Genomic DNA, 23,878 nt, shown 5'->3' with positions numbered 1-23,878 from the left:
AACTCAGGAACCACAAATCTTAGAGGGTCGGTCTTAGACTCAATTTTGAAGGAAATTGGACGTAGAATCCATTTCCGCGATCAAAATTTAGATTAAAATATGTTTTCTACCTGTATTGCGCAATTGAAAACTTTAAATGGCCGTATCTCAAAACAGCCCTATTTATTTTTTAAATTTGACCTCACCATCGTATTCCCCGTCCGATTTTACATAAGAATCACTTATCGACAGAAAGGAATATTTTTCGTTCCAGAGATATCGAATTTTAAAGTTTTTAGTTTTTGAGATTACCTACATTAGCTTCATTCGCCGCATATGCTAGAAGCACTCAGAAGCGCTGCTCAATAGCTGCTACCTGGTTATTTATTGAATTAAGATTTCATCCCAAATAATCATTAGCAAATAAGGCAAAAATGTAATGTACACCACTGTAGGAAACTGCTGTATACGGTGAATTTGTGTGCTAGCCCGCAGTACAAAGCAAGAACGACACGCAATACAGGGCAGAATGGAATTCCCGCAGAGCTAGCAGGAAATTGTAATTGATCTTGTAAATTAAGAAAAAGTGTACGATACATTATCGTGTTAAAAATTATGAATTAATATGAATAAAACTCTCGTGAAGCATGATTAAGGAGGGGGATTTCTGGAAAGTATAAAACTGGAAAAAGGTAAGAAAATCACAACGATTAATCTGATTTATTATCTAGTTGTGTTATTATTCAGTTGTGTTCATTTCGACACCGTCCGAACAATAATCTTTTTTTTTTTGTTTGTCAATCATTTCGAAATCTTGGAAGACGATACAGCTGCTATCCACATGTATCAGAAGTATATAGTATTGCTTTTGAAATCAAATGTACCAGAATTGAAAAAAAAAAATCATCAATTATTCTGATGAAACACATTATAAAAATCGGTTTAATATGACCAATCTTTCAAACCCTAAGGCAGAATTTGGGGTTTTTGCTGAATGGCACTATTTCGCTACCGCACATGGCAAAAGCTCTAGAACCCATGAGAATTATTTCATCTACTACAGCCAGCTCTACATTTGTTCTCGTTTCAAATAAAAGAAGAAATTAAAGAAATAATTTGAGAAAGTGGGAAGAAATGTGGAATTAGAAAAAATATGAAAATAATAGAATAATGATAAATTTTCGAAAATTGTATTGTAAAAACTCTGTAGCATTTGCAAATAAATATTAAAAGTTCAAATTTTACTTATTATGGTTCAATGACACTGAGATCAGGAAAAATTGTGCATTAAAAATTACCCAATAAATATTCCTTAAACAAAAAATAGATTGTTCAAGGTATTGATTATCTCAAAATCGTATAAAATTGAAAAAATAATTCATCTTACAAAACACCAGGTAGTTATTATTGATCAGCACGACTGAGTGCTTCTGGCAGATGCGGCGAGTGTAGATATTATAGGTAATTTCAAATACTTAAAACTTTAAAATTCGATATCTCTGGAACGAAAAATATTCCTTTCTGTCGATAAGTGATTCTTATGTAAAATCGGGCGGGGAATACGATGGTGAGGTCAAATTTAAAAAATAAATAGGGCTGTTTTGAGATACGGCCATTTAAAGTTTTCAATTGCGCAATACAGGTAGAAAACATATTTTAAACTAAATTTTGATCACGGAAATGGATTCTACGTCCAATTTCCTTCAAAATTGAGTCTAAGACCGACCCTCTAAGATTTGTGGTTCCTGAGTTATCGTCGTTTGAAGACAGGGGTTTCGCTCAAAAATCGCCAAAAAGTCGATTTTTTGGGAGGGTACAAAAATGGAGGGGGTGGTCCGAATTGGATGAAATTCGGGATTTTTGCATGTTTTGATAATCTTAACAGCTTTGCCAAATCTGAGCAGAATCGGAGATGGTAATTTTCAAATGGTGTTCCGCTTCAGGTGGAATGACCCATATCCAAAATCAATAAGGGTAATTCTCTACCAACTCACACGAAATCGGGAAAAGTTGCCCCGACCCCTCTTCGATTTGCGTGAAACTTTGTCCTAAGGGGTAACTTTTGTCCCTGATCACGAATCCGAGGTCCGTTTTTTGATATCTCGTGACGGAGGGGGGGTACGACCCCTTCCATTTTTGAACATGCAAAAAAAGAGGTGTTTTTCAATAATTTGCAGCCTGAAACGGTGATGAGATAGAAATTTGGTGTCAAAGGGACTTTTATGTAAAATTAGGCGCCCGATTTGATGGCGTACTCAGAATTCCGAAAAAACGTATTTTTCATCGCAAAAAACACTGAAAAAATCTTAAAAATTCCCCCATTTTCCGTTACTCGACTGTAAAAAATTTTGGAACATGTCATTTTATGGGAAATTTAATGTACTTTTCGAATCTACATTGTCCCAGAAGGGTCATTTTTTCATTTAGAACAAAATTTTTCATTTTAAAATTTTGTGTTTTTTCTAACTTTGCAGGGTTATTTTTTAGAGTGTTACAATGTTCTACAAAGTTGTAGAGCAGATAATTACAAAAAAAATGATATATAGACATAAGGGGTTTGCTTATAAACATCACGAGTTATCGCGATTTTACGAAAAAAAGTTTTGAAAAAGTTACTTTTTGCGTTTCTCTTTGTTTCGTCGTCCGTGTCTGTCGCGGGTGACCATGAATGGCCATGATCAACGACGACCAACATTTTCAAAACTTTTTTTCGTAAAATCGCAATAACTCGTGATGTTTATAAGCAAACCCCTTATGTCTATATATAAAAATTTTTGTAATTGTCTGCTCTACAACTTTGTAGAACATTGTTACACTCTAAAAAATAACCCTGCAAAGTTAGAAAAAACCCAAATTTTTAAAATGAAAAATTTTGTTCTAAATGAAAAAATGACCCTTCTGGGACAATGTAGATTCGAAAAGTACATTAAATTTCCCATAAAATGACATGTTCCAAAATTTTTTACAGTCGAGTAACGGAAAATGGGGGAATTTTTAAAACTTTTTCAGTGTTTTTTTCGATAAAAAATACATTCTTTCGGAATTCTGAGTACGCCATCAAATCGAGCGTCTAATTTTACATAAATGTCCCTTTGACACCAAATTTCTATCTCATCACCGTTTCAGGCTGCAAATTATTGAAAAACACCTCTTTTTTCGCATGTTCAAAAATGGAAGGGGTCGTACCGCCCCTCCGTCACGAGATATCAAAAAACGGACCTCGGATTCGTGATCAGGGACAAAAGTTACCCCTTAGGACAAAGTTTCACGCAAATCGAAGAGGGGTCGGGGCAACTGCTGTGTGAGTTGGCGGAGAATTACCCATAAGACTGTTTATGTAATACTGGTCTTTAGAAAAAAAAAGAAACTGGAAACACATAGTTTATGATGACTTTATTGACATTACTAGTAACATTTATATACATACACTGATTTGTAGTTTTATATTTTTGCTACATATGGAAGACTAAGTTCAGCGCTGTGCTTATTGGTATTCTTTTTTGCCGTTGAATCATATAATTTATTTAACTTTGTAGCCTGGAAAGCAAGTGCTGCTCGAGTGGTGTAGTGCAAATGGAAACATTTTCCAGTCTACAAACGAAACGCTACGTCAGTCTGGAACAACAGTGTGCATTTATAATCTGCGTCCACATTCCAAGAGTGCGATTTTTTTCGCTTAATGCATTCAGTCGAGATTTCCGTAGCACAGATACTTGATGTAGACATACTCGTCGATGCCGTACTTTGAGCCCTCCCGCCCAATGCCCGACTCTTTGATACCGCCGAAGGCTGCTTCAGTGGTGGAAATTAGTCCTTCATTGACTCCAATCATGCCAGTTTCCAGCAATCTTGACACCCGAAAGACCTGGTTCAAATCGTTGCTGTAAAAATAACCTGCCAGTCCCCGCTGCGTTCCGTTGGCAATCTTGAGTGCTTCCTCTTCGGTCTTGAACCGGATGACGGAAACCACCGGACCAAAGACTTCTTCATTGTAGAGAAGCATGTCATCTCGCAGGTGGGTCACGATCGTTGGCTCAAAGAATAAGGATCCGTGGTTGGTAAGTGGCTTGCCACCGTAAATGATTTTAGCTCCTTTCTGCTGTGCATCTTCCACGAAATGGCAAACCTTTTTGATTTGGGCATGGTTGATTAGTGGGCCAATTTGCACACCATCTTGGCTGCCATCGCCAATCTTTAGCGCTTTTAGCTTCTCAGTAAGTTTGGCGATGAATTCATCATGTATTTCGTCTTGAACTAGGAATCGGTTTGCTGAAATGCACGTCTGTCCACAGTTGCGGAACTTGGAGTTCATGGCTCCCGTAACGGCCTTGTCCAAATCAGCTGACTTGAAAACAATAAATGGAGCGTTTCCTCCCAATTCCAGCCCGATTCGTTTGATCCCATTGGCGCACTGCCTGTACAACAGCTTGCCTACTTCCGTAGAACCGGTGAAAGAAATGGCCGCCACCTTATCGCTCGTGCACAACAACTCTCCAATGCTGGCAGCATTCTTTCGGCTGCTAGTTACCACATTGACCACTCCCTTCGGGAAACCAGCCTCTTCGGCCAGCTTGGTCAGGGCTAGTGCGGTCAGCGGCGTGTCCTCGGCCGGTTTGATCACAACCGTACATCCGGCAGCGATGGCTGCGGCCGCCTTCCGCGTAATCATGGCATGAGGAAAGTTCCACGGGGTGATGAGGGCCGCCACTCCGACCGGCTGCTTGGTGAGCATAATTTGCCGGTTGGCCTGCGGGGCGGGAACAATCTCACCGTAGATGCGGCGCGCTTCCTCGGCGAACCACTCGACGAACGAGTTTCCATAGGTGATTTCGCCCATCGATTCCGGAATGGGTTTGCCCGACTCGGCCGTCATTATTTGGGCGATTTCCGAGCGGTTTGCCTCCATCAACTGGAACCATTTCTGTAGAATTTGGTGAAATGTTAGCTTGATTCAATAGTAAGCGCGATGTGATTGTGTTGGTCGTCATAAAAAAAAGCAAAGCAATCCACTTTAACGACCCCCGGGTCTTTTGTGGTCTCTGTTGCAAGTTTCTGCTCATTTCTAGGCGTCCGAAGGTTTAATGTGGTGAGTCACCCAAAACCTCTTTAACGCAAATGGACCGACGTTTTACTTCCCCATCCGATAGAAGGCGTGATCAGGCAAATCTCGTCTCGAAAAATGCCACCGGGTCCGTCTGGGATTGAACCCAGGCCATACTGGGGTGAGAGGCTACCACGCTAACCACTGCGCCACCGGACCCGGCTCTGATCGTCATGTATTTTTTATTTTTTCTATTTTAGAATGTTTAGAATTGAATTTTAGGTATTGGAACAAACGCTTTTGTAGCTTCTTGTTTTGAAAAAATCAAACAGTCAATGATCTGATTTTACTGGGTTTCATATCTAGATCAAGTGGTACACGTGGAGGCGCATGGTACTTAAAATGAAATTCTAGACCAACATTTGAAAATTGTATAGTATTTTGACAACTGAAGTTATTTAGCATATCTCTGTGTTGACGAAGCCAGCAAAACAATTTCAAATATAAATTCCAACACTGATATCAACACAGACTCCAATCATCTGACCGCTCCAAACTCTCACACATCGCACAATTGCTGAATTGCACCCTCCCACCATGTTGCACCCATCCCTTACCTTCAGCAGTGCAGCTCGTTCCTTGGCCGTACTATTGTGCCACTGTTTGTCGTAGAACGCGCTGTAAGCAGCGTCAATTGCTTCATTAGCATCGCTTACGTCCATATCGGGGACGGTTCCAATCACGCGTTCATTGGCCGGATTGGTCACGTCAAATGTTTGTCCACCACGGGCGCCCACCCAGCGCCCATTGACGAAGGCTTGGCTTTGCTGCAAATGCATGGTTCGCAAAATCTGTCCCTGGATACTCCTCACCGTACGGTGCAGCGGAAGAATCGTCCTCGATAGCAACATTGACATTGTGCGGAGGCGGTTTTGTTATCTAGAGAATGAAACACCTTAAGTCAAGTGATATAAATACTAGCTGTGTAAATACTCACCGGAAGGCTTTAAAGCAGCAGCTAAGACAAACTTATAAATTATTCGAAAAGAACCACCAGCCGGAACGCGAAAAACAATGTTCTTTCACAGGCCGCAGATTTTTCCAACTAATACCGAATTGTCAGAATCATGTGCGACAAGGTCGTATCAATTTTTGTCTGACTGTGTTTTATTTCATTCAAACAAATTCAACGCCTTGGGTTGGAACGAGACGACCAGTGCCAGAGAAAAGCGAAAACAACCGAAACAACGTGGCTCTAACTATGTGTGAGAGAAAGCACCATTGATATCAAACCTTTACGACTTATATTATAATATTACTGAATTTTAAACAAAGTTAAGTGAAATTACGAAAACTATTTTTTTAAATATGAAATAACATTTCATTTCATCAATAACCCGTTCCCAAAAGTTACGCAAGAAAAAGGCATCACTGCGCAGGCCCGGTCTTCCATCGCAGTAAGCATGTGAGCGTACTGGCGCAAAATCTGATGTCTGCTGGTGGTGATGGTGTGACTCTCTGCCTGCTGTTTTTATATTCTCTCTCAGGTGGCCACATTGTTAGAGCGGTTACCTTAATCGGTAGAGCACGCGTTGTGATCGCGAAATTGAAATTATACACATTTTTATCGCATTCGATCGTGCTTATAATTAAGTGGCGTACTACGCTAAGGGATCTTTATTGGTTAGCTTTTTAACAATGATATCATTTCAATGTTTGGAATCATCCTACAAAATAAAAAAAAATCAATCATTTTAGAGCTCAATATTAAAACTACCTTGCACCTCCATTTGGTTTAATCTACCATGCGTCTGTTTCATTTCGATTTACTTATTAACCAAAACACAAAATATGCACATTATTCCATATTTTGTGTTTTGGTTAATAACCAAAAAACCAAAACCCCCCTTGCGGACAAAACACAAATTAGCACTTTATTCCAGAAAACCATAGTGAATCCCACTTTTTCTTGAAATCCTAACACGTAACATTATAGGCGGGACAAATTGCGTTTTTTCTCAGAATGCTGTTTTTACATATGGGACGTAACATCCATCTCTGTGCAAGAATGATGTTTACCGACCAAAGATTTAAATTATGCAAATCTTGGATTAATTTTCAAAAGAGCACCAGAACCACAAGTAATTTTTGATCAATTTAGGAATAATCAATGCAATTCATGCATGTTACAATCATTCCAGTCACAAAATGCGCCAACTTTTTGTTAGCTATGTCATGTAAATTTACCTATATAACCAGCGTATGTGTCATTTGTAGCAACTACAAAATGCCCTTTTCAGCATTGTCATTAGCGATACCGTCACGCTACCGTGCAACAAACGTACACCAAGGTGGAGAGACCAATTCCATCTCAGTCAAGTATATAGTTTTTTCTTCACAGTTTAAACATTAGTTTAGACCAATGGTTTTGATTGTTCAAAATTACTTTTTATTACAATTTTTAAGTATAAAATTAAACCACAGCATTAACCAAAAACTGTTCTAAACATTCTCAACTATTTGGGCTTTTTTTCGGTTTCGGATTCAAAACCACACAAACATTCTAGCTGGACTTTTTGGAAATATTGTGCGTGATTCTGGGGACTCTTTAGCTTGTGCTTCACAATAAATTAAAAATGTAGACTAACTTTATTTTAGTTTTGTTGACTTGTGTACAGGGCGAAATCGAAATGAATTTATTACAAATAAACAAAACAACGCATTTGTAAACTCAAACGGATTATTTCCACAACTGCATATACTGTAATTGACGGTTGACCTACATTGACTGATGCTCTGAAGCCGGTTGATTTTTCTGCTCCTGGATCTTCTCGTACATTCCTTTCCACATTGCTTCCTCATCCATGATTGGTGCTGATGTTTGTTTTCGGACGGCAAAATTAACGATAATTAAATATTCACCGTTACACTTTTTAGCACTGATCAATTAATACTTCGAATCACACTTTATTGCCTGGTATTATTATTGATCACTAAAATATTGGGACTGTTGAAGAGTTTCAAACTTTGCCGATTCGAGACTTGGAACTAATTGCTGATATATACTTTATCAAAAATGCTTGAGTCGCCCAAATACTTACTCTATGTGAAATTTCAAATATTCCTGCAGATCTTCCAAATACATATCCATAAACACCCACTCGTCGTTGCAATCGATCAGTTCCCATTCTGAAGACCAGTTGGAATCCATCGTTTTGCAGGAAGAGAGTTAAGGATCGAAGAACAGAGTGGTCAACCCAGTCCAAGTTAAGAATTGTTACTGAAAAAGTTGGCCAAATGTTCTCGCAATATTTGAATTGCAGAAAAATCCCCTATCAACGTTCCAGATATCGTCTACTTGGCAGTCGGAAACATTAGGCATTCCGTTCCATAAGCCATACCCATATAGAGATACCACAAAAACAGTTGCCTTCGAACAATGAGTAACGAATTTGTTGCATGCAATGCACAGGGAAAAATATTTCGATGAAAAACTATTTAATATCAAAGGATTCAATAAAACTTCATCGATATTGTTTTTGTTAAGCGGTGAAATTTCAAGAACTTCTACCTGTGGTCAAAACTAATAAAATCTGAAATTATTTTCTTATTTTATCTGGCACCCTGGCAACTCTGTTACCTAATTAAAAAAGGTTACACAATAGTTGCTATGCAACTGCAGTGCAACAAGTTTGCTGCACGGGAAGCATCGCGCTTAAATTTCTCAACTCCGATTTGCATTCAGTCTCCAACCACCATCGAGTAGTGTGCAAATGAGTAATGCAGTTGAGATTATATTGCAGTTCTGTGCCACGGTGAAGGCCACTGATTGGCGTAAAATGAGCAAATAATTTATTTTTACTTTACTCTGCTCTTTGGGGAGCCACATCGATGGTGACTTTTTGTTAGTTAAAACATGAATAAGAAAGTTACGATTTGTAGGATGGTTAGCTTCTAAACAATGGTAATAAAATAAAAATGATCAAACTTGGAATCCAGAGTTTTTATTTATTTTCACCTTTCCACTATGAAATTTTCTTATACAGTAGTTGTAACGAAATGGTATAGGTGACAAAATCATAAACATTGAAACAATCATCTTAAGAGTTACCTTTTTTTATCAGCTGGGACAACTACAGTGAAGACTCGATTATCCGAAGCCTCGAATATCAGAAATATCAATTACCCGAAGTTCGATTAATTGAAGGTTATCAAAGAAACTTTTAATAATCGAATCATGAAAAACAATATTTATTTTATTGTGTTCGATCATCAGATAAATAATTAGGGACAAGAGTTTTTAAGTGCACATAAAATCTTTAAATTTGGAAACCGATGTACTCATTTTGTTGTCCTGAGTCTTTTCTAACCGAAATCTATCAAAAATATCAAAATATTACGCTATAACATGGCTAAACCCGCTGTCCCCAATCGCCCCAGATGACGGTGCAATAAAATATTAGCCGCCATAGTTGACCATGTAATCCTAAATCCCTTTTACCATTTTTCAACAAAAACACTGAAAACAAACATTCTTAGTTTAATTATTTATCTAAACTTAATTGTTCGAGGAAATTTGACAATCGTGTTTGAACTACTTTCCTGATATTGATATATAAACGAGAAGTTGACTTGTGAAGAAGTCTACAACTATATATCAAATATTATCACTTTCATAAATAAACATAAGATTTCAATAACGAACTTGTAATTTTTATGGACTAAGCATGTATCATTAACTAGGAAATTGATTCCATATAGTAGTGGTGTTGCTCGCACAGCCCTTCCGAAAAGGAAATCATCGAGTGTTTTAAAGATATAATGATTGCATCATTTGGAATGTGTTACAGCCATCATGAATAAAGCATGTTTTCCCCCATTGCAATTCAAGTGCATTTGCTGGGAACTTTAAACTTCTCAAGTGAGTCACTGTTATATTTCAAGGAAATCACACAAAATTTGAAGATTGCATGATAGCTAGCTCGACGAAAGAGAATTCGTCGTTCTTTACCTTGAAGATGGTGTACGCAAGATATCGATTGAGTGACGTGCGCCATGGCTATCACTCGATTTTGGATGGCAAGTTACAACCGTCACTAAGTAGGCTTTTGTAATTACATTTGACTTAATAATTACAGAGGATCTTGTGTGTAAATGTTAGTGGGAGGGGAGCCGATTACCCGCGGCCTACTCGGGGTTAGTAGGGAAGGGAAGGGGGATTGTGCAGGGGTCTTGGTTGTAAAAAAAATAGTTCAACATAATAGAACAACTGGTTCCATTAAACATGTTTGAAATGAGGCTGCCATAACATAATAGCACGTCAATTGTGAAAAATAGCAGGGATTTTAAATAATTTCCTCTCGATTTTGTTTAGCACAGGCCAACGTTGGCATTGCCAATTATAACGATAAGAAAATACTTGGGTTTGTTTCAAATTCGTTTTATACCTCGCATGGCAACAACTACATTAAGATAGTTTTAGAGTTATACTATTTAACGTGACTAAAAAAAATACAATTTTATTTTAGCTCAATTCACATTTCTTTGATCTCAATCATTTTTTTTTTTTTTTTTTGCGGTACCGTCATCTGGGGCGAATTGGGACAGCTGTTTTAGCAATGTTGCAGCCTAATGTTTTGATATTTTTGAATGGTTTCGGGTAGACCAGATTCAGACCAACAAAATGTGCAAAAAATAAATATTGAAATTACAAGCCATAGTTTCAATATTTGCATGGAAATAGTGTTTTAAAACGCATTTTAAACTAGTACAGTTGTTTTGCAATCATTAGTTTTCAAAAATTATAAGATTTGACGAAAACAAAAATTTCACTGAAAAAAAAACTTTTTGCGATAATAAACATCAACATTTTTTTTTAAATTCTAAAGATTTTTAAATCATTCCAACATGCTTAATACGATTCTAAACGCAGGTGAATGCATTTTAAATTAATTTCAGCTGATTGCACTTAAATTCCCGTTGAAGTTTTAAAGTGTTTTGAAAAAAACATTGTTTTGTTTTGGAATATTGTAATTTGTTTTGGGCCATTATTGATGGGGGTTTGGGGCAAAAACTTTAATTAAAATTTGTACCAGCCTTCCCAAGTAACCACAAGCACTAAATTGAAGTATTTATTCAGTACTAAATCAGCACTCGAATGCTTTGAAGTAGTAAATAAGCTTTGCGAATGCCTCAAAGTACCAAAACTTTGCAGCATTACAACTGGCATTAAATCATCATTTACGACCTTGAAAATGTGCTTCAAAGCATTTGATGTTTATCAACAAAGTAACCCATCCATACGGGAAACATTTCAGCCAGTCACGCTCTTATTGAAGAATTCGACGACGTTTTTTCCGCTAGGTTCGCTGTTGTTCCAGCGGTGTTCGGAATGACAGCCCCCATACAGTTTGAGCAGTTTTTAGGAAAAAATCGCGTTTATGATGAAAAATCAAGCATTTTCAGAAAAGTGGGGTATTGCAAAGTGTGGCAATTTCGCTAACGATCATAATGCGTGGTGATTTGTAGTGATTAATTGTGACTGGTATTTTATTTAAACGATTTTTCTAAAAAGATGATCGATATTTTGGATAACTTGAGTTAAATGTTGCAAAAGTAAAAAGTAATGATGAAATGTTATGTAAAAGTGTTTAAACTTTACTTTTCTTCCCCTTTGACCAAAATATTGACCTTAAAAATGCATTTTGGTTATTTTTTGGAATTTTTTGTAAAAAATCGAATAACTGGCAATTTTTTGAGAAAATTATTGTAATTATGCTGTAATATGACTCTAATAGTTTGTTCTATCAATAATACACACATAAGGAGCATTATCAATCAAATAAATCATATTTAAATCAATTTTTCAAAAGATCTTTTTGGTAAATTTGAGGAAAAAACATGAAAAATTAACTCAGCCCCTATGATTTATACATCATTCGATTCGTTTATGCGATTGCCACACTTTACAATAACTTTCATCGACGTTAAAAAATATTTTAAGGAAATAAAAATCAAAAACTGCAAAAAAAATAACATTTCCAAGCACGCTGTCATTCCGAACATCGTTGCGTAGTGCTTCTACTCGCCACCAGGATGCGTGCACGTTTCTGTCGAATCTCTCAATTGACTTTTATCCTTCTCCCATTATACAGTTCCAATAAGCGTGCGGGCTAAGGCGCATTTCCCCCAGTGTGCATCAGTTTTATTTTTGCGTGAACTGGGTTCAATTCCCACTGACTGAAGTGTTTTTTTTTGTTTATTTTTTTTTTGTGGAAAACTGCAGCCTGTAATTAAGCCAAATTTTTCAAAACATATGACAAAAGACACTATCAAAAGTTCTCTGGTAAATTGAATGACTTTTCTCGCAAGCAAAAAGCTGCTTTCCGGAAGTCTGATACACTTTGTGAAATTTTGCCAACCGTGGACCAAGCACTCCTCGGAAAAACAGTTTACGTTAGCCGTTAGCCATTACTTGTCCCTATTAACCCCAAGCCTTCCGTAATTGATTGTACTGTACTTGACTGGATGGCTGAGTGACTCGTCAATAATTTTCGTCCAAAAAATGACAACGGGTTTTTCTCATGAACCAGAAACTCGAAACAGCAGAAAGAAAGTCTTCCTTAATGTTCGATGCATCAACCACATCGATTAAAACTTTCAAAACAAACACTCATTTCAGAATACATCAGTTGGCTGGCGCGCATCCTAGAGATCGACGAGAAAAATGCAAGAATAACATTAAAGTGTCACACTCACACATGAAACGCAACAGGAGAAAAAAAACAAAGGAGGCCCAGCACCAAGTGTGTGGAGCAGCAGCTAGCTGTCCTTTTTTTTCCCCCAGACTTGACGTCGATAAAGCAGTTTTTTTTGTTCGAGCTTTCGGTGAGGCATTAAATCGGCATCACTGTGCGCCACTTGAAATATTTCTCAAGGGAAAAGTGCTGATTTAATGTTTTGAAGCATTATTTGCTGGTATTAAATGCCAATATAATGCTGATTTAATGCCGCTATTTAGTGCCTCGCGGTTACTTCCCAAGTAACCGCGAGGCACTAAATAGCGGCATTAAATCAGCATTATATTGGCATTTAATACCAGCAAATAATGCTTCAAAACATTAAATCAGCACTTTTCCCTTGAGAAATATTTCAAGTGGCGCACAGTGATGCCGATTTAATGCCTCACCGAAAGCTCGAACAAAAAAAAACTGCTTTATCGACGTCAAGGCTGGGGGAAAAAAAAGGACAGCTAGCTGCTCCACACACTTGGTGGTGGGCCTCCTTTGTTTTTTTTCTCCTGTTGCGTTTCATGTGTGAGTGTGACACTTTGATGTTATTCTTGCATTTTTCTCGTCGATCTCCAGGATGCGCGCCAGCCAACTGATGTATTCTGAAATGAGTGTTTGTTTTGAAAGTTTTAATCGATGTGGTTGATGCATCGAACATTAAGGAAGACTTTCTTTCTGCTGTTTCGAGTTTCTGGTTCATGAGAAAAACCCGTTGTCATTTTGTTGGACGAAAATTATTGACGAGTCACTCAGCAAATTGCGGCCATCCAGTCAAGTACAGTACAATCAATTACGGAAGGCTTGGGGTTAATAGGGACAAGTAATGGCTAACGGCTAACCTAAACTGTTTTTCCGAGGAGTGCTTGGTCCACGGTTGGCAAAATTTCACAAAGTGTATCAGACTTCCGGAAAGCAGCTTTTTGCTTGCGAGAAAAGTCATTCAATTTACCAGAGAACTTTTGATAATGTCCTTTGTGCTATGGGCATATGTTTTGAAAAATTTGGCTTAATTACAGGCTGCAGTTTTCCACAAAAAAAAAAACAAAAAAAAAACACTTCAGTCAGCGGGAATTGAACCCAGTTCACGCAAAAATAAAACTGTTGCACACTGGGGGAAATGCGCCTTAGCCCGCACGCTTATTGGAACAGTATAACGGGAGAAGGATAAAAGTCAATAACAGCGTGACTGGCTGAAATGTTTCCCGTATGGATGGGTTACTTTGTTGATAAACATCAAATGCTTTGAAGCACATTTTCAAGGTCGTAAATGGTGATTTAATGCCAGTTGTAATGCTGCAAAGTTTTGGTACTTTGAGGCATTCGCAAAGCTTATTTACTACTTCAAAGCATTCGAGTGCTGATTTAGTACTGAATAAATACTTCAATTTAGTGCTTGTGGTTACTTGGGTTGGGTTATCATCGAAGAAAAATGTATTTTAGGTTGCGTTCAGTTCATTGAACTACTAATTTCATCAAAAATATGTATATTTATAGATAAAATATTAGTTTTGCCCCCAGGTTTGTTGGGACCGCTTTTGAAGGGGGGCGATTACCGATCGGATTACCCTAACTGCTCTCAATTAATTCTCTATGCCGGTTCCAACGCTCGAAGCATGGCAAAAGCGCAGGCGTTCACTTTTTTGTTGTTGTTATTTTTGCAACCTTGACCCTCTCCTCTGCTGTTGGTTCTACTATTTGGTTTACACGCGTTTTCGTTTTGAGTCATCTCTTACGGATGAACCGAATCAAGACACGAATGCATGTTTACTTGGCTCTTTAGCAGTAAAGATCACTCGGATGTGCAAATAAAAGTCTGAGTTTGCGAGAGAAAGTGTATCCGATCTTTTAACGAATGACGTCATGTTTGCTGGTTGAAAAAGACTTTCTTATTGGGTGCTTTGTGGCAGAGTTTTAAAAAATTTCCGCAGCTAAACGGGAAGTTTGAACAAAGGTGCGACTGACGTTAGTCACACTTTAGCACGAGACCAATTCTATTCACTTGGAACGACTCAGCACTTGTAGATGTCAGCAATTATTTCCAGAATCACGAGTGATGACAGCACATTTGGGGGACAAACCGTTACTTTGCTCTCACGTTTTTAATTGAAATTTCAATTCACTTCGAAGATTATACCAAAAACCGCGTAAACAATCACGAAGACGTCTCGACCAAAGTTTGGCTAATCCACAACTGACACAATGTCCAAAAAAATTATCGAGTCTTGGCCGGTGACGGGACTTGCTGGCGGCACTAAATAACAACAACACAATACCCCGAACTCTGCCGGATACCGATGCCGAGTAGAACGTCGCTGTACACTGACTGAGTAAAAATCCAAAATCGTTAGTAGTGCAACAACTTTTCTCTGCTGTTGGCTGCGTGGTGGTGCCCCTTCCCCGTTTCGGTCATTCGAGCGTGGTCCGGTACACCCAAAGGAAAGTGCGTTGACATTCGTTAGGCTAGAAAAAAAATCTATCAAAAATTTTACGTTCCAGTCCCGATTAATTGAATAGCGAGCAGATCAATTTCATTTGCAATATAAAAATCATCGGATATTTGAATCATGAAAAATATCATTCAAAGTGATCTGTGACTGTGATGTCCAAGATGTCGGCAAATATGGCTGTAATTGAATATTTTGAATGCCATGTTGGATTTAAAATATTCAACTACAGCCATATTCGCCGCCATCTTAGACTTCACAGTCCCAAAATAGCGGAAACGTTGAGGAAATTAATTTGGTAATGTTACAGGCAATCAACCAATCACATTTAAATAAAATAGGCTCGTAGAACTCGAAGTTACAAAATCGTTGGCTTCTGTCATCCAATACCTATCAGAGTTGCTTTATAATCTTGTCAGATGATTATGCGATCTCTCGTTTGGGTGTAGTAGGGTGTCGATGTGTATTGTTGACTTAACTAAAACTTATTTAGCACGTCGGTGGGAAAAACGATGCTTAGTAAGCTTTGGAACTTTATTATTTCTTCCAATGAATAATTCACTTTTTTCCAGAACTGAGCCCATTATAGCCCCTGTTACCGTAGACGGGATGCCGGTGTATTACCACACTAGCTCCAGCTGAAAGGTTGTTTTGCTACAGGTAGGAATAATAACTCAGATAAGTGTGCGATCAACTTAATTCAGCAGAATACAAATGAATAAGAGGGAAGTAATGCGCTGAACATATGATCACAGAGAAGCGTGTTCATAGATTATTCACCAGGGTGGGGAGACTTGATCTCACATCTCACAACTATTACTGGCGGAGGGATCGCTGGTGTAGTGGTGATTCAAATCTGCCGCGTCACACCATCAATCTCCCGAGAGGCAAATAGAGGTGTATACAATAAACCTGTAGTGGCTGCTTGACTCACTGACTGTTGAAGCAAGGTCATCGAGCGGCTTTACGCAAAATGTTTTGGGGGATTCCAAGCGGAGCTAATTTATGCATGTTCGGAAAGGTAAACCATTTGTGCGAAATAAGGAGAATGGATAGGAATGAATGAAATTAAGTAATTCTTTTTAAAGATTATATAGTTATTGTGAGTAAATCTGAAATATGTCAAAAAATCTATGTGCCACAATTGAATCTGTGTAAATATGCTCAGTAAGTTTATTATAAACGTAATTAGTATGCTAATCAACTAGCTTTCAAACCACTTATTCAAGTCAAAAGTGTTAAACGCCCTTTCTCCTAATTGAAACATAATTCGAATGCAACGGTACCATTGGAATGATTAAGAAATCGTGTCAAAATAAGTCCCTTCAACATAATGCAAAACATATTCCAAACACGTAGCGCATTTCTCTAAAGGCAGTGTGGAAGTGCATTAACGATTGACTCTGACCGCGTTGCAATGCGATTACGCATAATGCACATGCGGCTTAGAATTTCTGAACAATCAATCGTAAATGGCTGGCTTAGCACGCAATCGCGATGGCAACTCAGTATACTGGTAGGCGCATTCGAGGTTGGTTCATCGAATACGGTTCACGATAAATCATGGTAAAGGCGTCATCCATAAAGTACGTCACGCTCTAGGGGGGAAGGGGGGGTTGTCGCAAGTGTGACAAAGTGTGACAAGGGGGAGAGGGGGGGTACGTGAGACTGTGACGTCACGCTAGACTATTTCATTAATACTGAAAATTCATTCTTTAAATATAGCTTAAAAAGTTTAATGTTTGATAAACTTTACTCATAAATCAAACACTATTCAAGGCTTTAAGAAACAGAGTTATTGATGATAGATTTAATATGCTTCAAAAAACTGTGATGGTGATGGTGATTTCTACCACTACAACATTGAACAAAATAAAAAAATCCAAACGCAACCTGTAAAAATTTAAAACTTTCTCGATTCGAAATCATGCTAAAATTGTACAAAAAAAACAAGATAGTGGAGGGGGGGTCCGACAAAACGTGACGTACTTTTCGAGGGGGATTCAAAGCCAGCGTGACAAAGTGTGACATAGGGGGGAGGGGGGTTAATTTTGGCCGATTTTAGCGTGACATACTTTATGGATGACGCCAAAGGTGCTCCTTTTTCATATCTTGATTGTTAAATACTCTGGTTTGTAATACATCGTAGTAGCCATCATGACCTCGGCGATGTCACTGAATTTCACTGTATTTCAGGATAGAGCACTTGAAATACGTGTAGATGAACAATTCAAAGCATTTTTGAATTTGATAATTTGTAAATTAATCATGATCTGGTGCTTAGGACTTTTCGAAAACTAAATGCAACACAACAGGGCCATAAAAGTGGCGAAATTTACAAACATGTTTTGTTTGGCTGACCATTCTATGCATTGTCCCGAAGTTTGGTTGAAGTTGGTTGAAGTCCCGAGTTATAATTACACTAGTTTACGGTAGTCTAACTTATACGTGCGTCAAACGCGTTCTGACCTGAAATTCCTTTAGCCAATTGTGGCCCTTACATCAATCAACAGGCTGTGACAAGATTGAAACTTCTTTCATATGAAAAGAGACAAAAATGCACGGAGTTTTTTCAGTTTTTATTGATTATCTCAGGATTGAAGTCGAATTTTGGGGATCTGTGAAGGTCATAAGGTGAGGCATTGTTAGCTGCACAAAATGGCGTTCTTAACTCAATTTGGCCCAAAATGCACGTGCGACAAGTTAGCACGACGGCGACGATATGTGTGTTAAAATTTAAAGAAATGCACTCCAAACTTGATTATCCGAAGCCTCGATTATCTGAAGTTTCGATTATCCGAAGGTTCGTATGGGACTTCGGATAATAGAATCATGAACAAAAAAAATCGTATTTTTTGATTTTCTTATTTTTAACATCAAATTCGAGTTCTGTGACCCCATTCTGGTCAAATTTGAATAGTTGATTGCATATTGAATTACCAAAGGCATTTTTTTCATTATTTCATCGCCACCATTTTACCTGTCATCTTGATCACTTTAGCGTAGAAACAATTTATTTGTGTTTCGATTATCAGAAGTGATTTTTTTAAGGCCTTCGGATAATCGAGTCTGGACTGTGTAAAGGAAATCAAAGATAATAACACATTTTTTCCATTTTCTTTCCAATTTCAAACGCTGTTAGATTGGCTACTCTTATATTTTTATTGAAATCGATAGTTGCCATTAAATTTTGCCATTAAATAATGTCAAATTTAAAGGCTCTTCTACACATTATCATGAATTGAAAACCGAACCTTGTGCTTCTTGAGGTGCACAGTGCACACATTGGTGAAAATGCTATGTTTATTTCGATTTCCGAAATGTTAGCGAATTAAGGTTAGAAAACGCATTCAAATAATATTTAAATTATTGAATTATTCATTAAGAAAATCACACTTAAAATTGAAGAAGTGAAAATTTTATGTAACTTCGCTAAGAATCTCTCATTTAGAATAAATTGCCTACATAAAAAACCCCTTAAAAAATTAAATCTGGCTTAAATCTTCCTTCTTTCCAGAATGGCAAATGGTCAACAACCTCAACGAAAGACGTTCTGATTGTAGACTATCAACATTTTAAGAACCCATAAACAAAGCCCAAAATAGCAACAACATTCATTCGAACCTACCTTTTGGAAGCTTCGCTGCCGCTGTCCACCTTGCCTTTGTTGTGTTTCCGCAGCAGGTTCATTTTAAAGTTTAAGTACTTCTTCCATCGACTTTCCTCCTCGTCGTCGTAGTTGTACGTGAAGAAACTTCCGCCTCCGCTGGTGTTGAAATTGTTCGACCTTCGTTGGCGCTCTTTTCCGCGTGATCCAAAGAAAAACAGCCGATCCTTGCGTGGCCCTGCTGCTGCCGGTCCCCGTCGCCTGCTGAGTTCGCTGAGGTTGTTCTCACTCTTGCTGAAATCTGACCGCGCGCCGCCTACTGTCACACCAGACTGACCGCGACCGCCGACAAACAAGTTCTGGATGCTGCCGCTCAGTCTGCTATACAGACTCGGCGTAGCCCGAAGTCGATCTGAATCGCGATTCACACCCGATTCAGCGGCATTTGAACTGCTAAAACTGTAATTTGCTAATCGACCTAGCTCGTGAAGATCATCCGCGTTGCTGCGAAACATAATCGAATTGCTATCAACTGCGCTCGAAATTGGATATGTGTGCGATGACACCGGATGTAACGCGGCGGCCGTTGATTGGGATCCATCGAACCGGTTTGCATCATTGCTCGGCAAACTGTGACGATAGCTGTCGTTATTGCCCTCGAATTTAGATTCCAAAGGCTGAATTTGCTGAAGAGAAGCAAATAGAGAGCAAAAGATGCGGATTAGAAAACTGCTGTAAACAAAACTGGGTGTTATCGAAACTACCCAAAAAAACAAAAAGTTAAAGTACCGTGAAGACTTCCATCATTGTCATGATTTTTCGTTCAAAGATATAAATTTTGCGTCACTTTCAATATTTTGACAAAATTCTTTCAACAAGTTGTTTAGAATAGTGCCCTACACATGCTGATTCCTTTTGGTAACGATTATTCCATTCCTTGTAAAGCTATGGAAATCGCCATTAATCAATTATTGTCAACTAGGATGTCAATGATTGTACCACAAAATTTTATAAATTTTGGAGCACAATTGACTTGGATCAAATATTCCTTCAGTGTCTTCAAGAAGGCAACAACCGGCACATGGAAATTCGTTAAATTGAATTTAATACAGAATATTTTATAGTGATGATCAATTTTCCTCGAAAATGATCAACGGCTTCACCTTAAAAAAGTTCAGAAATCAACAGTCACATTCTGAATTTTATTTATACACGTTGCAAATTATTTTCAAGTATAACAACTTTCAATTTATTATTCAAAACGTTACTTAATCCACCCTTAGGTGGTTGGTGCCTTCCTCACATTTAGAGAGTAATGCTATCCAAAATAGATACAAAAGGACGGACCTTTCAGTGTTCTATCAACTTGATTCATACCATCAGATTGGGTAGTAAGATCATCATAATTCAGGGCTCTTATGTGCTTATAACTTTTGATAGGGTTGTCAGATCTGCAATCTATTGAACTCATTGAAAAGGTCTTTTGATTACCTATCCAACGACAAGTCGCATGATAAATCCGGACAACGTTTTCATCAAAATATCTGAGATCCGGCCTCTTAAAAAATCATAAATAACACTTAAGTGCCTATAACTTTTGATAGGGTTGTCAGATCTGCAATCTATTGAACTCGTTGGAAAGGTCTTTCGATTACCTATCCAACGACCAGTCGCATGGTAGATCCGGACAACGCTTCATCAAAATATATGAGATCCGGCCTATAAAAGGTTCATAAATAACACTTAAATGCTTATAACTTTTGATAGGGTTGTCAGATCTTCAATGTCTTGAACGCGTTGGAAAGGTCTTTTGATTACCTATCCAACGATAGGTCGCATGAGAGATCCGGACAACGTTTTATCAAAATATCTGAGATCCGGCGTCCAAAAAGTGCATCAATAACACTTAAGTGCTTATAACTTTTGATAGGGTTGTCAGATCTTAGATGTTTTTGACGCGTTGGAAAGGTCTCTTTATTACCTTTCTAAAAATGTATAGCATGGCGGGTTTTTTTTTTAACAAAAACCACCCTTTTTACAATCTTCCGGACTTTTGTCAAAATCGTTTTTTTAGCATAACTTTTGAAGTACTTAACTAAACTTTATAATTCTCAATAGCGACTTATGGGACCCCAAGACGGATCGAATGAGACCAAAACGGTCCAAATCGGTTCAGCCAGCGCCGAGATAATCGAGTGCATATTTTTTGGTGCACAGACCCACATCCCTACACACACACACACAGAGACATTTGCTCAGAATTTGATTCTGAGTCGATATGTATACGTGAAGGTGGGTCTAGGAGGTCACATTAAGAAGTTCGTTTTTCGAGTGATTTTATAGCCTTTCCACAGTAAAGTGAGGAAGGTAAAAAGTAAAGAATTAAAAACTTTTCGAAAAAAAAATCATCAAAACGTTACGAATCAAGTTCTCAGAAGTTCAAAAATTCCCTTGAACTAATCGAATCTTTGTATGTGTGTGTGATATCACTCGGCTCTGGTTGAAGTCGATGGGAGGGGAGTTCAAAAAAAGATAAAATTACAAATTTTTAAGCTATTTTTTTAATAAAAAGAGCCACACAATGCTTTATACATTGTAAAAGTCATACACAGTAAAAAAACAAAATGTCAACAAAATCTTCAAAAGATTGTTTTTCTTAAAGTGTTGCGTCTATTTTTTGACTGTGCTACAGTCCAGACTCGATTATCCGAAGTCCTCGAAAAATTTTTACTTCAGATATTCGAATCACGAAAAAAATATTCTTGAGCTAGGAAATTACCCTAGCCCTGCTCTGAAGTGATTTAGAAGTTTTAAATCCGAGATGGCGGCCAAAACAGCAGTGTTGAAATAATGAAAAAATGTATTTGGTATGTTAAAAGGCCTCAACTCAAATTTGACTAAAAAGAGGTCGCAGAACTCGAATTTGATGTTCAAAACAAGAAAATAAAAAAAGAAAAATATTTTTTGTTTGTTTTTGTGTAGGGGAAATCTACCCATTTTAATCCTAATAAGCGGTCGTGTTTGAATGATGCTGGATAATCTAGAGTCTCCCTTGAATTTTACTAAAACCAAGTACACCAACGAGTAGAGCAAGTTTTTGTGAACATTTCTGTTTATTTTCACTTTCACTAAAAGTTATTCTATTTCTTTACCAAGCATTTAACAAAAAAAATTCCCAAGGGTATTCTAATCGAGGCGAATGCATTGGGCCACGCCCATTTTTCTAATATCGGCTTAGTTCTTTTTTCTTCCAACACTCTGTCGAGTGTTGCCATTTGCGCTGACAGTTCAAACGAACACTCACGAAAAGTGGCATTTATAGGGAAAGTTTCCTGGCATCGCTGGCAGTGCTGCTGGTGGTGTTGACGGCCAGCCTTTGTTCTTTTTTTGCCTTCGTCTCTCGCTCGGTTTTCTTCAGCCTTCGATTTGAATGCAAAGTGAAAATTGAAACGTCAAACGACTTGACGCGTTTGTTTTTTTGATGGCGCTTGCTAATTTATTACATTTTTCGGGATTATTCTTCAAGTGAGTGCCTTACTAATGATCAAAAGAACATGTTGCCGGTAGTTGGAAGCAATTTCATATCTTAAGCGCCGTGAAAAAGTAAGCGAAAGTGAAAAGGTAATTTTGGCGATATTCATTAAGCGTTTGAGGGATTCTCGTGTGTGTCACTGTGTGTGCCAACAAAATGATGAGCAGTGGTCTCGCAAAATACAAATTATGATCAAAAGTGCATTAAATGTGATCTTTTTGGCCAGTAAGTGGCATACATTTGCGTGCTTACTCAAGGCGGTGCTGTTGCTGGTAAGTTTATAGCCCAAATAGTATTTTTGGAGCTTTAATCGAGCATCAAACTCTCCATATGACGAAGATAGGTGTTTGATTGGAAAGGGTAGATTTCCCCTATTTGTAAAATAAATGTTGTTCAATATCTCCTTATTAGTCTACAATCAATTGTACAAGTTTTCAATGAACATTTCCTATTTTTGCATTATTTTTTATTGTTCTTTAACTGTAATAATTTATTCAGTTGCAAATCTAACTTACCTTAAAGTGCTCAGGAGGTAACGTTATCCGTTTATTGAAAGGTGTGCAGATTTTTCTTCGAAATGGTATCTTAGTTTGATTGTGTAAACCCAACACTAAATAAGCTTGCTGCTCAAGTTCGGCAGACAGTCCATTTTCCACTTGAAATTTTCGATTTTCCTTCCCACCATCAAGGCCATTTTCAACTTCTTTTTCTTCTTTGTGTGCTATAAATGGAGTTACGCGGCCAATTTTCCGATACGCATTCGTCTTCGTCCGATCTTCAGACTTTTCTGGAACACTATTCAAAATTGGAGATGATCCGAAACGATTTTCCGATCTTAGCACTACCTTATTGCACATGATTTGATTGTGCCGATCTTCCCTCCACGATCCCCGACCACTATCACTAGAGCGGGAATTCAGATTATTCTTCCGGAATAACCGTACCGGTTCACATGAAAATTCATCACCGTACGGAAAAACACTAACCACATTGCTTTGCTCAAGACTCCTTCGCCGGGCGTCGTGTAGTGGCGTCCGTGGCCAGGGTTGAGTATCGACACTTGACATTGTCGGCAATCCGTAATGGTGGACACAGCAGCAGCTGCATCCGAGACCCTCATGCACAAGATGGTGACCTGTATTAATTATGTCCAGTCGTTCATTAATGGATGCGATTGTTGTCCCTCGATGAGACGATGAGGGATGAGATCTGGAAAGAATTAATCAGAGAGGTTAGAAACATGTGCTCCGTTTGAATTTTTAAACTGTACTAGCAATATATCGTCAGTTTGAGCTATTCCATGTGTTTTAGACCGCACCTTAGCTATTTTTGTATCAAACCAAAGGGAAACTAAAGTTGCGGCATCGTTCAAACAATTTTGCACAATTTGCTTAAAAATCGCGAAAAGTTTGCACATTTACAATGAATAGAGGCATTCACTTCGGGCACGTTTCAACCACAACTGCTCGAGAAGTGCCAGAACAA

General features: G+C 38.0%; 2 protein-coding genes across 10 annotated transcripts in view; both read right to left on the bottom strand.

The window, feature by feature from the left end:
• Positions 1-23,878, bottom strand: part of LOC120427444 (protein unc-13 homolog 4B) — a 45,369-nt gene that overhangs the window by 15,551 nt on the left and 5,940 nt on the right. Inside the window, exons 3-4 of one of the 9 annotated variants that reach the window (XM_039592305.2) lie at positions 22,909-23,602; positions 18,883-19,547 (exon numbers count right to left, since the gene is read on the bottom strand). In XM_039592305.2, coding sequence (XP_039448239.1) covers positions 18,883-19,547; positions 22,909-23,602 — 1,359 coding nt within the window. Of the gene's footprint in view, positions 1-7,803; positions 8,028-8,121; positions 8,181-14,888; positions 15,141-18,882; positions 19,548-22,908; positions 23,603-23,878 lie in introns of those variants that run through there. The other 8 variants (XM_052706230.1, XM_039592306.2, XM_052706231.1 and 5 more) reach the window with 8 other exon arrangements.
• Positions 3,358-6,323, bottom strand: LOC120427447 (glutarate-semialdehyde dehydrogenase). Its single transcript, XM_039592315.2, has 3 exons — positions 6,018-6,323; positions 5,638-5,959; positions 3,358-4,900 (listed from the first exon to the last, which is right to left on the bottom strand). Exons 2-3 carry the CDS (start codon positions 5,935-5,937, stop codon positions 3,665-3,667), a joined length of 1,536 nt encoding a protein of 511 aa, XP_039448249.1. The 5' UTR covers positions 5,938-5,959; positions 6,018-6,323; the 3' UTR covers positions 3,358-3,664.

Source organism: Culex pipiens, chromosome 1 (assembly GCF_016801865.2).
Source record: "Culex pipiens pallens isolate TS chromosome 1, TS_CPP_V2, whole genome shotgun sequence".
Lineage (NCBI taxonomy): Eukaryota > Metazoa > Arthropoda > Insecta > Diptera > Culicidae > Culex > Culex pipiens.
The sequence above is the reverse complement of the archived record's forward strand: the minus strand, read 5'-3'. Positions and strand labels throughout refer to the sequence as shown.

What these genes read in the sequence shown, in the direction of transcription:
- LOC120427447 (XM_039592315.2), bottom strand. Translation starts at nt 5,937, where the DNA reads ATGTCAATGTTGCTATCGAGGACGATTCTTCCGCTGCACCGTACGGTG. An exon ending in AACGAGCTGCACTGCTGAAG is followed by an intron (nt 4,901 to 5,637) that starts GTAAGGGATGGG and finishes CAAATTCTACAG; the next exon opens with AAATGGTTCCAGTTGATGGA.